The sequence below is a fragment of the Acinonyx jubatus genome, chromosome A2 (assembly GCF_027475565.1).
Source record: "Acinonyx jubatus isolate Ajub_Pintada_27869175 chromosome A2, VMU_Ajub_asm_v1.0, whole genome shotgun sequence".
In the NCBI taxonomy this organism is placed as follows: Eukaryota; Metazoa; Chordata; class Mammalia; order Carnivora; family Felidae; genus Acinonyx; species Acinonyx jubatus.
The window spans coordinates 51,575,043-51,591,804 of NC_069383.1; the positions used below are offsets into that span (position 1 = coordinate 51,575,043).

General features: G+C 39.8%; 1 protein-coding gene across 6 annotated transcripts in view; it reads left to right on the forward strand.

The window, feature by feature from the left end:
- OSBPL3 (oxysterol binding protein like 3) overlaps nucleotides 1-16,762 on the forward strand; it is a 171,872-nt gene that overhangs the window by 131,887 nt on the left and 23,223 nt on the right. For all 6 annotated transcript variants that reach the window (XM_015081003.3, XM_015081007.3, XM_015081006.3 and 3 more), the window contains 4 exons: nucleotides 5,134-5,268; nucleotides 6,181-6,274; nucleotides 9,897-10,147; nucleotides 12,820-12,957. In XM_015081003.3, coding sequence (XP_014936489.1) covers nucleotides 5,134-5,268; nucleotides 6,181-6,274; nucleotides 9,897-10,147; nucleotides 12,820-12,957 — 618 coding nt within the window. The remainder of the gene's footprint in view (nucleotides 1-5,133; nucleotides 5,269-6,180; nucleotides 6,275-9,896; nucleotides 10,148-12,819; nucleotides 12,958-16,762) is intronic.

The window sequence follows — 16,762 nt, forward strand, 5'->3', positions numbered from 1 at the left end:
TGTCTTCAGGAAACCAGAGAGTGACTGGAAGTGGCCGCCCCAAGAGCTTAAAAATTCTATTCCTGTTTATTTTTCTTAGGTAGCTCACAGACACCCCAAGCAATCTGTTAAGGAATGGCAGTCCCCACAGTGAGGTCAACCTAGGACCCTCTGTTTTCTGTACTTCCCTTCCCTTCCCTTCCCTTCCGTTCAACTTGCTCAGATTACCCATCTCCCATCGAAATGACTCCCACATTCTAGTAAGTTCTCATATTTTATCTTTTTGAATGTGAATATTTAATACTTTCAGCTTATTAGTTCTTATATTATTTTAGGTTCCAAATGAAAGGCTAGGTGACTTTGGGTGGTAATACTCTATTTAATCTACAGTCCATTTCAGAGACTTAAGTAGGCAAGAACTTTAAAGATACATCTGAAGGAGAAGCAGGGAATTTAGTTCTTTCAATTGCCTATCTGTTTGCTCTATTCCATGTTCATTTGAATGCGTTAACTCACGAAAACCTAACCACAATTCTATGAGGTAGGTGATGGTAGTTTCATTTTAGAGACAAGGAAACCAGAGAGGTTAAATAACTTCCCCCAGGGCACACTGCTAATAAGAGACCTGGCTGGGATGTCAATCCACATCTGGTGAGCCCAAAGCACAGTGTTTTCTCAATAACATTACACCTGCTATATATTGAGGAAATGTGCCAGGCCAGTAGTGGAAATATGCTGGGGATGGTGTGAGAATGGACTGAAAAACTATCTCAGACGTAAACACCATTTCACATAAAAGAAACAAACACATGATAAAAGCAACGAAAAAAGCAATGGGCAGGAGATGGATCATTCAACAAATTCGTTTGGCACAGCTCAAAGGCGATCTTTTGACTGAGCACTTTAAATCTTCACAGTGCACACTAAAATGAATTGTAAGTGAATTGGAGTTAAATATAAAAACTCAAACTGAAATCCATTGACGTAAATATTTATCAAATGGCTAGAGTTGGGAGGACTTTCTAAATTTGGGAGCAATAGGAAAATTGCAAAAGACACATTAAGTAGATCTGACCTTTGTTTTAGGAAAGAAATGGTGTATATGGAAAAATGAGAGACAAATAATAAACTAGGAAAAATATTTTCAGTGAAAATGACAGATAATGCTAACTAGGTGATAATGTCTTTAATATGTAAATAATTAATAAGTAATAAGCAACTTAAGACCCCAATAAACAAATGAAGAAAGGGACCCAATTCACCAAAAAACCCAAATACATACAGTTCTTTTGAAACTTTTGACTTTGTGATACTTATAAATTCACAACAAAGTGCAAAGAAATGCGGAGGGAGGTCCCATCCACCCTGATGTACCCTCCCCTAATGTCAACATCTCTATAGGTTTTTTTTTTTAAGAAAAAAATGTTAGACCTAATTCTTAACAAAGAAATGCAAATTACAACAATTTGTTTAACATACAGCTTTTCTAAATTATAGTATTCTATGCCCTTAAAGATATAGAGAAAACAGAGGTTCTTTTGTTAATGAAATCCCCAATTAAATCATATATGTATTACCTCTAACATTTTTAATAATTCTGCTTCTGAGGACTGATTCTAAGAAATAGTGAGATACAAGTATTATCTCATTGTTTACAAGAGACATTTGCAAACATGCTCATGATCTTTACAAATTTAGAAATGCCCTTAATTTCTAATACATAAAAGTGTCACTTTGTGACACACATATATAACAGAGTATTATCTATGAACTAAAGTTAATGTCTCAAGAAGCTAACATCCTGGGAAAAAGTTCGTAATATAATGTTAAATGAATATAGCAGACTATATAAAGACTACAGTGTGATCTAGTTTTTCAAACTTAAATCTGTATCTTTATATAATACATATACATGCATACACATATATGTACCATACACACACACACACACACACACACACACACACACACACATGTTTTAATAATTAAAAAGTACACCAACAGGTTAATAAGGGCCATATCTGGGCAATGAGGCTTTAAGTGATAGGTATTTTATTTACATTTTTCTTTTTTTTCCATTTTAAACATGTTACTCTTATCCTCAAGATAAATGTTAATTTTGAAAAAATGACTATGGTACAGTGTTGTTTAGGGAAAGTTTATAAATATATATTATATATAAATCAATGGACTGGGGAACGTGTTCACTACTCAGTTCCATTTGCCCCAGTTTTATATATTTATATAAGTTTATACACACACACACACACACACACACACAATTATTTTAAAGCAAAGCTATATGTATAAAAAAGATGGGAGAGAAATGTATCAAAATGCTTATAGTGGTTTTAGCCACAATGAGATACCATCTTACACCTGTCAGAATGGCTAACATTAACAACTCAGGCAACAACAGATGTTGGCGAGGATGCAGAGAAAGAGGATCTCTTTTGCATTGTTGGTGGGGATGCAAACTGGTGTAGACACTCTGGAAAACAGTATGGAGGTTCCTCAAAACACTAAAAATAGAACTACCCTATGACCCAGCAGTTGCACTACTAGGTATTTATCCAAGGGACACAGGTGTGCTGTTTCGAAGGGACACATGCACCCCAATGTTTCTAGCAGCACTATCAACAATAGCCAAAGGATGGGAAGAGCCCAAATGTCCATCGATGGATGAATGGATAAAGAAGATGTGGTATATATATACAATGGAGTATTACTCGGCAATCAAAAAGAATGAAATCTTGCCATTTGCAACCATGTGGATAGAACTGGAGGGTATTATGTTAAGTGAAATTGGTCAGTCAGAGAAAGACAAATAATCATATGACTTCACTCATATGAGGACTTTAAAATACAGAACAGATGAACATAGGGAAGGGAAGCAAAAATAATATAAAAACAGGGAGGGAGGCAAAACCTAAGAGACTCATAAATATGGAGAACAAACTGAAGGTTGTTGGAGGGGGTGTGGGAGGAGGAATGGGCTAAATGGGCAAGGGGCATTAAGGAATCTACTCCTGAAATCATTGTTGAACTATATGCTAACTAATTTGGATGTAAATTTAAAAATTAAAATTTAAAAAATTTAAAAAATAATAATAGTTTATATTTCCTTAAAAAATGCTTATAGTGGTTTTAGTGTGATAGGATTATGAGTGTTCCCTTCCTTCCCTTTTTTTCTGTTTATCTTTTCTTGATGTAAAAAAAATGATAGACAACCTTGGAGGCCTTCCAACCTCGTGGGGAAATTGTTGAAGTGAACCGAGCAGGTTGATATGTAACAAGCGCGGTCCTGTGTGTGTAAGGTAGTATGCTGAGGCTTGGGGCTGCTGCAGCCCCATTGAGTTTTTTTTTCAGTGGGTATTGATAGGACGTTTCTGGAGGTGGAATGTCAGAAGGGGCTAGCGTTAGGTATATTATTTTCATTGTTGATGAGCCAAGAAATCCTTCTGATCCATCCAACTAGGAGAAGGAAGATAGAGAGCAGGAGCGACTAGTAATGAATTAATGAACAGAACAAGTAAATAAATCATTAGAGTCTTATGGGGCAGCGACACACCAAAAGACACAGGAAGATTCTGCTGTTTCAGTGAGCATTAAAGGAGCTCAGTCATTCACTATGGTGTCTCCTGTTTTGAGGAGACATTCCTTTCCCTTGAAGGTGACAGCTGTGGCACTTGTTTATAGAGCCTAATGTGGTCTCTTTGTCAGGGCAGAAAAGAAGCCTGCTTTTCGCAAGGCTTTATGGGTATTAAAATGGGTAAGACCTTTGAATGACCAGGTGTCTTACGTAGGAAGAATCCAAGAGGAAGGGGTACCCATTTAAATGTGTTCCTGAAGTAAACATTTCATAAAGGGACCACTTGTCCTTTACTAATTATAAAAATCTGCTATGGTCCTTCTGTTATCGCATCCCCATCTTGGATATAATTTGTTTTTGAGACTGAAGAGCGTATCCTGAACTCATAAAACTTCTGGAAAAGACATAATCTGCTGTAACTTTTGCTCTCCAAATATTCTGAGACTCCTTTATGACATACGTATGATGCAGAAGCTGTTCCTTTATCAGCCCCGAGAGAATTGTGAACTGTAGGGAAGTTCAGGGCAACAATCTTCTCTGAATTGAAGGAATTTAGACTGGGGAACATTCCTCAAGGTGTCACCTCTCCCTCCAAACCAAAGCCCGAAATAGAATCAGCTTCACCTTCCTCTTCCCTTCTGTAGTACCCTCTCTTCTACAGTCTTGGTCTCATGTGTTGAGTGCATTCTTTGCGCCACTCTTTCAGGCCAGTGCATCCTTATATCTCTGCAAAGCCAGCATAAAGCAGTTGCTCAATTTGTTGAGTTGTATTAAATTTTCACTTGCAAATTGAATAGAATGCACATTTCCAAACAAAGTATTTAGGACCTTCCCCGCGGGGAAGTTTAGACCCAGTGAAGTAGGGAAGGGAGGGCCATGCAAGATGGAAAAATCATGATACCCCATTATGTTGTTTGTAGAGAGGTTTATAAAGGGGATTGGGAGTTTCCATCCCTCTCAGAGTCATTTGTGGTTGGAGAGAGACAAAGAGAATTTATCTCATTCATCCATGAATAATGAATGATCTGCCACCAGGGGCACTTCTGGACCAAAACACGCCGTGTATTTGTCAAGGGACGCCTCGAGAACAGCATACTGGCTTCTGGGAAAGCGTGGAGGCAGAAAAAGGCATTGTGGCTGCAAATCAGCCACGCAAGGACATACATTGAGTACAATTCAGAGGAAATTTTAGGATGAAAAGAAACATCCTGCAGTGGTAGAGAATAAGAGGATATGATTCAGAGACTGTTAGAATTTTCTCCCTCTTAACTGGAACCGAGACTGACCTTGGACAGTTTCTTTTTGCTTTGAGATTTGTTGCAGGTGCCTAAGCAGTGATAGTGCCTATAAAGTGAGGTGTCCATGGGGGGGACACTTTTGTTTTTCATTTTGTTTTGTGTGAGGCTTGCTTCTCCTTGACTTTGGAGCTGACCTCTGCTTTGAGCTGCTTGTTTGCATGCGCCTGTGACCTTGTGTATCATGCAGCAAAATCAGTTGTTTATTTTTGCTTCTCTTGAGACTGTTTCTAATTATATGCATTTTTGTGTTTGTGTTTCAAATAGGAAAACTCCAGAGACGACAACCGAGCTCTGGTCCATCAGCTTTCCAATGAAAGTAGACTCTCCATCACTGACTCCCTTTCAGAGTTTTTTGATGCACAGGAAGTTCTCTTATCTCCAAGCTCTTCAGAAAATGAGGTTTGAGCACTGTTTTCAGTTAGATGCCTCAAAATCTCTTTTGTTGCTTTACTCATTTGTTTAGAAATGCTAAACTCAGTGGGCTCTTTCTGCCGTTGCATTCTGAGGATCTTCTTGTAACTCCCACCCCCCCAGAGAACACGAAAAGATACAAGACCTCAGGGAAAAGGTTGCAAAAGTAGAAGGTGTTGGGTACTTCCTCACTTCTGTTTCTTGATTTGTTATACCTCTTTTCAATTAGTGGCTAATGATTTTGACTATTAGCTATTTCATAATGTAATATTTCTACTACAGGGTTGGAAATTAGTATCTTATTTTTTTAATCACTGAATTTGACCAATATTAATTTATAACATGCAATTATTTTACTATAATTATTTTAATATGGCTATTATAATAATTAATTTATAATATATAATAATACGGTTTTATATTGATGCATAAAAATCATACTTTCCTAAATAAGCAAGTATCATAGTTGGCATTGCTTTGTGAAAATGTGAATTGATAATTTTACACCTTTCATATAGAAGTACTAATCTTATTTAATTTCCATGGAAGATCCTTTTTTTTTTCCCCACAAATAGTTGAAAGACAAATTATAATTATTCTGTGCAAACACTAGCAAATTCTGAAAGTGCAGTCTGAAATAATAAGAATTTTTTGTAATAACTAAGATCTTGAGTGTTTTCTTTGTGATAACTGCTCAAGAAAGTATAAAAATTTTAATAACAGGTGTTTGCCGTGAACGGCTTTCAGGCAGACTGGCGTTTGGACCTCTATGAAAGTAATCCAAAATTATTTCTGTAGGTTTTTAACATGGGATTCAAAATGTTTGATGATTTGGAGTAAAGGTTTAACGAAAATCTGGTTTGTTTAGTCTTACTCAAATGTATTTTTCTTTTCCCATAGATTTCTGAGGATGACTCCTATGTCAGTGACATAAGTGATAACCTTTCCTTAGACAATCTCAGTAATGATTTAGATAATGAGAGACAGACCTTGGGTAAGATTTAAATTATTTGATCTCTGAAAGATTGCATCTTCAATGAATACTAATAAGCATTAATAGAGTATCTTCTGCAGGTATAGAACTGTAACATGTTTTATATAAGAAAATTAAGACATGGTCCCCATCCTTGAGGTTTATATAATCTAGGTGGGGAATCAGCACTGACATGTGAAATATATATTCATTCAAATAAATTTGTCTGCCCATGAAAAGTTTGATTTTATAAAGTAAGGGTATACCAGTTATCATATAAATACCAAAAATTAGTGCAATAGATACCCCTAATATGGTCAAACATTCTCTCAGCAAGCACATTACAATATAGCTTTTTGCCTTTAGATATCTAGTGGTTTTCATGCTTTAGGAATTCTGTAAGGCTTATGTAATAAGAACACCTGATCTAAGTGGTAATTCAACCTCAGATTCTTTAAGATAACACATTTAAAAGTAACAAATGGCTACCTCCTAGAAGGGGGGGATGGGCCGTCAGGGTATCTAAGACATCCCTTTATTACTGTTTGATCCCAAGAGCAAAACGATGCCAAGGAAATATTAGTTTGCATTGTGGGGTACCTAGAGTGTCTGCCTATCCCCAAACAGCTCTGATTTAGGAGTTCAGTAAGCATACTGAAGTCTGTTTCAGAAAATGTGCTTAAGAATTGGCCCATTGGACAGTTTTCTGCATGGGTCCTGTAGCATCAGACATTCCCAGTCTTGGTACTCAGTGTGCCTCAGGGTCTCCAGGTTGGCCTGTGCCACATACTAGAGCACCACCTATTTTCATATCTACCCAGAGGATAGGGACCATGTCGGGGCTTTTTGTATTTTAGTGCTTCCCAGTTGAGAAAGTATGTGTGAAATATGATGATGAATTGTTATATGAATGCCAAAGAGCCTACACTTTGGGGACCACAAAAAAGGCAGGTAATTTTACCATTTTCTGGAAGTACATCCTTTTAGCATCATATCTGCTAGAAGTCTGATGCTCATTTTGCTCTATCTTGCTTGAAATGTTTCCAGAGAGATGAACACTTTGGTGGAAAAGTCCAATGGTTCAAAGGAGAAGACCAATAATGTAGGAGCTCCTTGTTTTTCTAGAAAAACAAGGAGGTGGATTGAAAGAGAAATCAAGAAACATCACATCCCCTTGACAAACAGCACACACACTAAAATGGCACTCCCACTATGGATGAGGAAGATGGACAAATGCTGAAGTCTTTTTCTCTTTGAGGCCTGAGGGAGGGGCCAAGGGGAGCACAGGAATAGAGGGTTCAGAGGTCAAGGTTAGAAACAGAAGACTTGCCCTAAGACTCCAGCTGTGCTGAGGTGACATCAGCCAGGAAAAGCATAGAAGTCAAAGCTGGTTCTATCTTATTCCACAGCCATTTGGCTGGAATGGTGATCAGTGCATTGCCTTGGCTTCAACAAACACTGGGCCAAACCCAGCTTTCTTCGTCAGCAGAATTTGGAGGCAAAATAGGTGTCCTTCAGTTTAACTGTCTCTGTGGAAGATTAGATTTCTAAACATCAGTACTCTACTGAAAAGATTGGATATAGACCTAACCTTAGCATCATACGACACAGCTTTGCCTACAAAAGGAAATAGGGATTGGGTCAAGTTCTTGATAATTTATGATGTTAGAGTTTCTCTGAACCTATAGTAAATGCTAGATATTTAGAGTCATTCCTGTTAATTTCTTCCTCCCCAAATCAGGAGGCAAATATTGGGATCTATCACCATGATGGGTGCTGTGGGAGGTTCAGGGGTTAGGAATATAGATTCATGACCAGACTTCCTTGGTTAACCTCAGCTCTGCACTCACTAGTTATGTGTTCTAGTGCAAGTTACTTAAGAGATAATGTATGTAAAGTATATGTAAAAATAGATAATATATGTAAAATGCTTGAAGACTTGCTAGATAGGTATTATTCATTCATTGGTAGTAGTCAATCATCTAGTGTTGTTTCAAAATCTGGATTAGCAGAATCAAAGAAACTATTTTGAGATTACATGGAAAACTGTTTTTAAAAACTACCATCATTTGCAGCTGTTTACTTGGGTAAATCAGACTTTTGCTTACACCAATTCAACAATTAATTGGATGCTTAGATTAACATGAGACTATAAAGTGTGACCCCAGTTTCATACTTTTCTGTTCCTCAAAGCAGCCTCTTTATTCAGAGTGATTGGCTTTATAATGAGTAAATGTTAAACATTTTAAATAAATAAATATGTAGAAATAAAATGCCTGTTTCTCATGTTTTGGTGTAATGCAAAAGATTTTATTTGAAAATAGGCTCAGCTGGGATGGGAAAAGAATTTCAGAGCCTGAGTCAATGGAAGTTGTTACAGAGGAAAAGATTGATAGATGTAAATACCTAAAGTGTAAATGTTTTATGTGTCAGCTAACCACATGGACCAAATTTAAAGATCAGTGTCAAATGGGGATTTGATTGTAAAACAAATATAAAAACAAAAAATTTATGCCTTAATATGTAAATAGGAAAACAGATGATTCAGAAAAGAAGAAATATTCATGAAAGAATTACTAGGAATTTTTTAATGCAAGTTAAAGCAAGGAAATAACACCGTCCACCCAACAATTTGCCAAAAATTCAACATGAATGATGACAAGCCTGAAAAGGCCTCAGGAGATAGATACACATATGCTGTTGATAAATGGGAAATCGATGTACCTTTTTTGAGGAGCCATCTGATCATCTGAATCAAATGTCTAAAAATGTTTATAGTCTTTGACATAGTAATTCCATGTCTATATATCCTAAGCAAATACTCAGAGATACAATCAAATATCAAGAATATAAATATTGAATACTTTTTTTTTTTTTTTTGCATCATAGCAAAACACTGAAACAAATCTAAAAGTCCAACAGTAGATGAATGATTCAGTCGATTATGGCATATCTATAGCATGGAATTTTTTTTTTACAGTCATTACAAATGATATTTTGGAAGAATTTTGAATAGCATGGAGAAATAGTTAACGTTAATAAGCAGAACATAAAACTAGACGTGCTATATGAGCTATATGGATGGAGAAAATGCTACATGAAAACACTCCAAAACATAAACAGCTATTATATGCAGGTAGTGGGATAATGGACGACTGTTATTTCCCTTATCATTTTTCTGTAGTAAGCACAATTGTTTTTTATCAGAATTGGACGTGATTTTTTAAAAAGAGCTTAAAAGTGTTGTTAAGCAGGGTTTCAAGTGCTTTTTAAAAATTTAAAGAGTTTAAAGGTATAAATAGTAAACTGCTGTGAGCATAGAAATCTAGTTTCCAGTTTTATCATAAGTGTATATAAGCGGTGAGTCACTAACGTCTGAGCAGGAACTTGAAGACTTCCCTTGCGAATAAACTCCATGAGTTTTAGTGCGTGTAATTTTGGGTACTTCATTTAGCCGTGCAGAATTCTTTTTATTTTCTGACGTTCGGTCATATTCCAGATAACTGAGATTAATAGTAAACGAGTACTTGCCGGGTCCGGTTTTATTCACGGTTTCATTTTTTTGTTTGTTAGTTTGTTTGATTTTACCTAAATAATAAAATGAAAAGTCTTCTAGAGACAGTGAGGCTGATGTCCCTTTCAGGGCCTGTGCTTGAAAGCGGTGGGGACGCAAAGTCCAAAAGAAGAAGTTGCTTGCCAGCTCCATGTCCCAACGCCAGTAACATCAGCCTGTGGAACATCCTGAGGAACAACATAGGGAAGGACCTGTCCAAGGTGGCCATGCCGGTGGAGCTGAACGAGCCGCTGAACACCCTGCAGCGGCTCTGCGAGGAGCTGGAGTACAGCGAGCTTCTGGACAAGGCCGCACAAGTCCCCAGCGCCTTGGAAAGGATGGTGAGGAGTCACTCTTCCGGCTGTGCTGTCTGGCCCCTGCTCCGGAGTCACCCGGCCCCTCGCGGGGGGCCCGGCACAGCTAAGATGGGCAGGGTCAGAGCTCCCCGGCTCCTCTGGTTTTCGTTTGGATTATCCTTGAAATGGGTTCATTTCTCACCAACATCTAGTTCCCCTGTGCCTGGTTATTTTCAGTCACCTCGATAGGATTTGCCATGTGGGGGAGCTTCTCTGTGACAGTTGGTGCCTGTGGGTAGTTCTGCTCTGTGGTTTTACGCTTCCTTTTTCTCCAGAACCTTCCAAGTGATGGTTCTGTTATGCCTGGCTGTAAAACATTGTCTTGAGGGCTGTCTGCGTGTTTATTTTTACTATCCCGGGTGGACAGAATTTAATTTCTTGTGCTGTTTTTCTTTTCCAGGGTAAATTTCCCTTGAGAATGTTTTTATTTTGGGAGTTGTCCCACTAGCAACTAGATTTTTGAAAAATAACATTCGAGGTTTTTACGTAAGACAGATTATTGTTCCACCCCCACTCGTATTCTGTAGAGTAAGTTTTTGTTTTTGTTTTAAAGCTCTACTTAGAGCCTAGAAACACTTAGTGGTGTGATTCTCATCCTTCTCCTGTCTTATGGGGTGGAGATAAGGGGACCATGGTTATAAGATGATGGCCAAATCAGCCCTTTCTGTGACGAGCTGAATGTGTTCTCTGAAAATGAGTATTCTTCCCTCTTTTTGCTCCCTCATGTGTTACCTGCTCCACAGGAAGGTCATTGTTTGGATGGGAGGCTGGGACTTCAGTGTCTTCCCCCAAATGCAGAGTCTCTGTCCTGGGAATTTACTGATGGGCCATATCGGAGTCTGCACACCCCCTGGGCTTCATGGACCTAACCCTAAGTCATCCTCTCACTGATGGAGGACACCATTCTTTTCTAAATTCTAAGCAGTCCCTAGTTTTGACCCTCATTAAAACTTCATTATTTTAGTGATTTGAAGATGAAGGGGAAATCTAACTATGGATGAAAGAGACATCCCGCTGTAGGTCCACAGTCTCCAGGGACTTCTCCATCAAAGAGACTTTCTTGATCCTAATGATAATAAGAGCAAGAGAGAAAAAAACAAGCTGTGTGTGTGTGTGTGTGTGTGTGTGTGTGTGTGTTTTATCTTCTTTGTTACCCTTTCCCAGAGAATTTCTGCTGAACAAAGGGAGGCAAGCAGCTTCTAAAGCAAGTGTGAAAAGTCAACATTCGTGGACAGCTCTTTTCTTTAAAGAAAAGATTGGCTTTGAAGATGAAAATATTCTTCAAGGTGTTTCATTCTTGTGGTGATTGAGAGCCCCTTAGGATGTCAGCTGATTGATTGGTGGAATTGACCTTGAGAAGGAGTTTGAGGGAAGGCTTTGCATTCAAGTACAATGCATCTGGAAGGGAAAGTGCAGGAAGGCATTGTGCAGCAACCCCGTCCCTGGGTTGTTTACTGCCCTGCAGGTCAGCTCATGCCCCTGAATAGATTCTCTCTCATGTTGCCTCAAAGGAGGATGCTTCATTGTGCCTGTTCCCTCCCTCACTTCTCCCCCGACCCAGCATTATGGATGACACCAGGTTCTGTCATAAATGTTGTTACATTTTAAATTGTGAAGGTGATTCAGGGTCGATCCAACATTCCAGAGAGGCAGTGTGAACTTTCTTCAGCCAGTAGAACATATATGGGGAAGCAAAGAGAAGAGCAGATACCCGGACTTTGAGAACAAAGACAGAATTGAGCCTCCTGAACTGAGTTTTTATAAGCTAACCAGATGCTCTGCAGTATTCTATAGTGTGAGTGGTTAAGGTGGGTCCTATTGCAGAAGGCTTAAGAAAAGTTATATGACTAGTGAAAGACACTCAGCTTCCTCTCCCCCCCCCCCCCAAACACACAATATAAGAAACCTCTTGAAATGTGCTGGGAAGAGGAGACATTGAGATTGTTAACTAGGTTCAATTTCTGCACCCCACCCCTCGCCAAAAAAGGCAAAAAGAATAACGCATCTCCTTGGTGCCCCAAAAGGAGAACTTGATGGTGACAGCCTCACAGTGAGTGCTTATTTCATGTTTACCTATAGTTTTTTCCTTCCTTTATGATTTTTCATTTTTCCTCACAGAAAGCAAGACACTTTTAAAGGCACTGTGCCCTGTCCTGGGACTTGTTACCCAGACAGGGAATTACTATCACAGATTTTCTTTTGTCAAAATGAGTTTGTAGGTTTCTACAGTATCAAATTAGGAAGGGTTGCTTGTTCCTGGATTTGGGGAAGTTTGGCTTTTTTTATGCTCTTCTTCTTTCTCCTTCCTGAAAATCAGGATTCTCAGATTTCGTCAGGTTTAGAGGTACTGAACTTAACAGCTCAAAAACAGGGTAGATCCCTTGATAAATATCCTCTTGAAAGCCTCTTTTTAGGCATCAGAACAGATGGACAGTTTGAAAATGTTTGGTTCACTGGTCTCTGGGCCAAGATGGACATTATTTAAACCTGCAACTTTAAGCCAAAGTTGGTTTGGTGGTCTCTAAACCAGAGACAAATTGTTGGCTTTCCAAAACAAACCATAAAGAGAGAAATAAAGGTTTTATTTTGTTCCTGTGTTTGTAAAACGATTTCTTGGAGACCAAGAAATAATAAAGTTCTTTCTTCCTTCTCCTCAGGTGTACGTGGCAGCCTTTGCTGTATCAGCATATGCATCTAGCTATTTCCGAGCTGGGAGCAAGCCCTTCAATCCTGTTCTTGGAGAAACCTATGAGTGTATCCGCGAGGACAAAGGCTTCCAGTTTTTCTCGGAGCAGGTGGATATGTACCCTTTCTGTTTGTTATGTACACCCTTTTCGTCCACTGGTGCTAGAGGAGTCGCTTACGCTTTCTATTACATCTGCTTTTGAAATCTTTATTGTCCACTTTTCACTGGCTTTAAGCAACTTAGATAATTACAGTGCTTTTACACATAAAGAGAAGGAACGATTTCCCTTCACCTGAAACCTAGTTGCCCCCAGGCACATGAAGGTACTAGCAATGCTGAAAGAGCCTTTGACCATAGGCATCAACAGCACCCTTTGTGTAAAGTCATAGTGAGGCAACTTTTCAAACCGTGATTTAAGGTTTAAAGTAAGATGCCCCCTTACTCATTGACATTGTCCTTCTAGAGGATGAATGCCCCCATCAGAATGGATAGCATCAAATAACGGCATTATTCTTGATTCCATTTAAGAGGAACCATTCATTCATGTATTTATTTAATCACTGAATCTTTCCCGAGCATGTCACACATATCCAGCCTTGTTCCAGGTGTGGGGAGACTGCAGTGGGCTGGGGGCTGGGGTCAGTGTCAGTCTTCCTCTAATGGATGGACATACTTTATACTTATGTAGCCTGAGTTCCTTGAGGTTCCATGAGACTTGCCCACCTAAGCATTAGCAGGTAATAATATTTAGGAACAAAGAGCAGGGTCTCTGGTGCTGGCCTAGGTTCAAATCTCAGCTCTAGCTCTCAACAGGTTTGTTTGTAACCCGGCGCAAATTACTTAGCTTCAGTTTCCTCCTTAAAGTGGAAATAGTAACAGTGGTGCAGACCTCAGACGGCTTTGTGACAGTTAAATGAGATACTCTCTACAATGCACTCGGAATGGTGTCTGATACATGGAGTATAAAGCCTTAGATGAGTGTCTGCTGTCATTATTATGACAGCATAGTTGGTAGTAGCGGAATATTGGGAACCTCTCAAGGATCTGTCAATATGGAATTATTTCACTAAGATAGGATGCATTGATACAGAAAATAAAAAATAATCCTCTCACCCCTGCTTATGACAGCGACTGGACACGTCTACCCTCTGTATGTCCCTAAATGTTAGCCCAGGAACATGAAACACAGTTGCTTCGCTATGTTTCTCTCCTCCCAGTTCTTAGAAAACTGAGGAAAAATGGGTGGGTTGCTAGAATATTGCTTTCCTTCCTGTTGTCTTGCGGCCCCCTTTATCAGTGGATTTGCATTTGGGGGATAGGAAAGGAAAGCTGGTATAGCTGACAGACTTAACAGTATGGTGCTTGTCTCAACTAGAAATTACAAGCAGTGTTCTCTGAAACCCAAAGGAGAATGAATATACAATAATCCCAAAGCACATCTTTAGTAGATTGCCAGTTAGAAGCTAAAACAGGAAATTAAACACTGATATTGGGGATGTGGGGGTTAAATCAGTAGTTAAAAGGATAAGATAATTAGATTCAGATTCAACTGGGTTATTTAAATACTAATGCTAAAATGGAATGAGAATAAATGAAAATATAATTTGGTTACCATGGCATTATATGCGTTCATGTGAAAAAATAAAGGCCAAAAATAGCCCGGACTACAGCAGACAATCAGGACAGGATGAGTGGTATAAGGAAAGAGTTAGTAACGTGAGCTGGTGTAAAGCTGAGCTTCAATCCCATGAGCCCCTGACAGGGCAGGGCCAAATTCCGGATCTGCTTGTGTACCTCCAGTGGTGCCATGGAGAGAGAAAGCAGAGCTCCTGGGCACATGGGCACAAAGACAGAAAGAGCATTACATAACTTAGTCTTTGGTTCCGTGAAATGGATCCCAAAGAAATAAGCAAGAAAGAGATCTAGTCATTGTTAGTAGCAGGTGTGCTCGATGTAACGTAGACCCGCTTTCCAACCCTAACCCCACCACATGCTCTGTGTGTGGCCTTGTACGAGCTACTTAAACTTTCTGAGCCTCAGTAGTGTCTTTATAAAATAGGAATGATTGTGCTTAGCTGCGACTCATAGGTCGCAGTGAGGCTCTAGTGAAATAATACACTGAGATATAAAATACTTGCACTGAAGACGGTAAACATTCAGCACGTGGTTATTGCTCTCATATTTAGAGGCAACTTTTAAAGTGCTTTCTAATATGCAGTGTCAAGAATAGTAAATAAGGTATACTGTATCTATTCCACTAATTCAAGTGGTTTGAAGAGGGCATCCTGTCACTGGCGAGTCTCTGACAGAAACTCAGCCACGAGGCGGCCGGGAGTCCTCACAGCTGACGTCCCTATGGTAGCACCAGCAGTCCTGCTCATGATGGAGCCACTTCACCCGTCTGGAATTTAGCCTATGGCCTCAGATACCCAAGAATGGATGAGTCTTTCAGGCACAGACTCACTCTAGCTAATCCTTTAGGAAACTGATATATAAACAAGAGTGCTGTTCTATGCATTTACTATAAAAAAAATAGACCTCTTATGGGGACCAGAGGGCCTTGGTCGCATGACCCAGCATACTTTCGCCATAAACAGATCACTTGGGAACCCGGAATTTAATCACCAGGTAAGTGTACAATAAGAAGGGGAGGTGGCTGAGGAATTTGATGTGCTCCGCTGCCCGTTGCCCCAGGAGTGGAAAGGGTTTTGTCCAGGGCTCCTTTTCCGGGCCACCAGGAGACTCTTCAGTTCAGCCTCCTGCACGCCCCCTCTCACCCTTATTTATGATGACCAGCTGACCCGTTGTGCAAGAAGACCTAATTTAACACATCTAAAGAGCGTGCCAGGTTGTTTGTTGTGTCTCATGCCGGCACCTGCCAGGATGGCCCTTTCTGCTTCCGGCCTAGGAGACAGTCTCCCTTTATGGAGACAGCGTGACTCTACCGTCATGCATTATATACGTGTGATAATACGTCAGCTTTCAGAGTTTGGGGACTTCTTTGCTTTATTACACCTCTCCACAGTGAGTAGAGTTTACCGAGTGATTAATAAACTGGGTAGGACCTCCAAATGAGTATTTTAGGGTGGAAGTTTATTCTAACAAGGACCTTGATAGAAACCATGTATCCAAGTGAAAGGACCTGGAAGGAAACTAGGGTAACTCAGCTCTTCCACTGAGTTTTCTAGATTTGAAAAGCAGTGTCTGTCCTTTCCCAGGAGCCTTTGGATGTTGTTGCTTTGTGGTTTGGTTGGGGGTGTGGATGTTCGACGCAGTCAGTGGCCAAAGAATTTGAAGTAATTGCTACTTCACAGAGTTTGGCTGCATCATAGCTTGCTCCTCTGTATTGTTTCTCACCTAAGCAACCCCCAAATGCAATATGAAAATGACTCATGGGGTCAGAAACCAGAGAAGGCGTTTGCTGTTCACATTTTCCTCAGAAAAATGAACTGTTAGGTTTGCGGAGTGCTTTATGCCTCTCGGACTTGTGCAGGATCTTATTTGATCTTCAAAGTACCCGCTGTGTGGCAGATGAGGTGAGGATCAATTCTAGGCAAGAAGACGGAGGCCTGGAACATTAGCATCTCCCAGTGCCCTGCACCAGAAATGTTGGAATGTTTCCATTCCGGTGGCCTCCCTGCCTCACCTTTCTTGGAGTCTCTTGTAAGTGTAGTTACTCAGAGCTGCCAAGGCCATTGGCTACCAATGGGAATAGAGCATTATGTGCGCCGATCAGACTCTGGGACTTTGCCTGCCATTGTCACTTACACCTTTCATCCTCCAAACCCACATAGGACTTTGTTCCCAGCTCCCACTGTGGTCTGGGGAGTGGCCTTTGTGAGTGAGCAACATTCAGGAGTAAGTCATAAACATTCCTGTCCTGTGTTCTAACCCCTGGCAGTTCTACCTTCTCT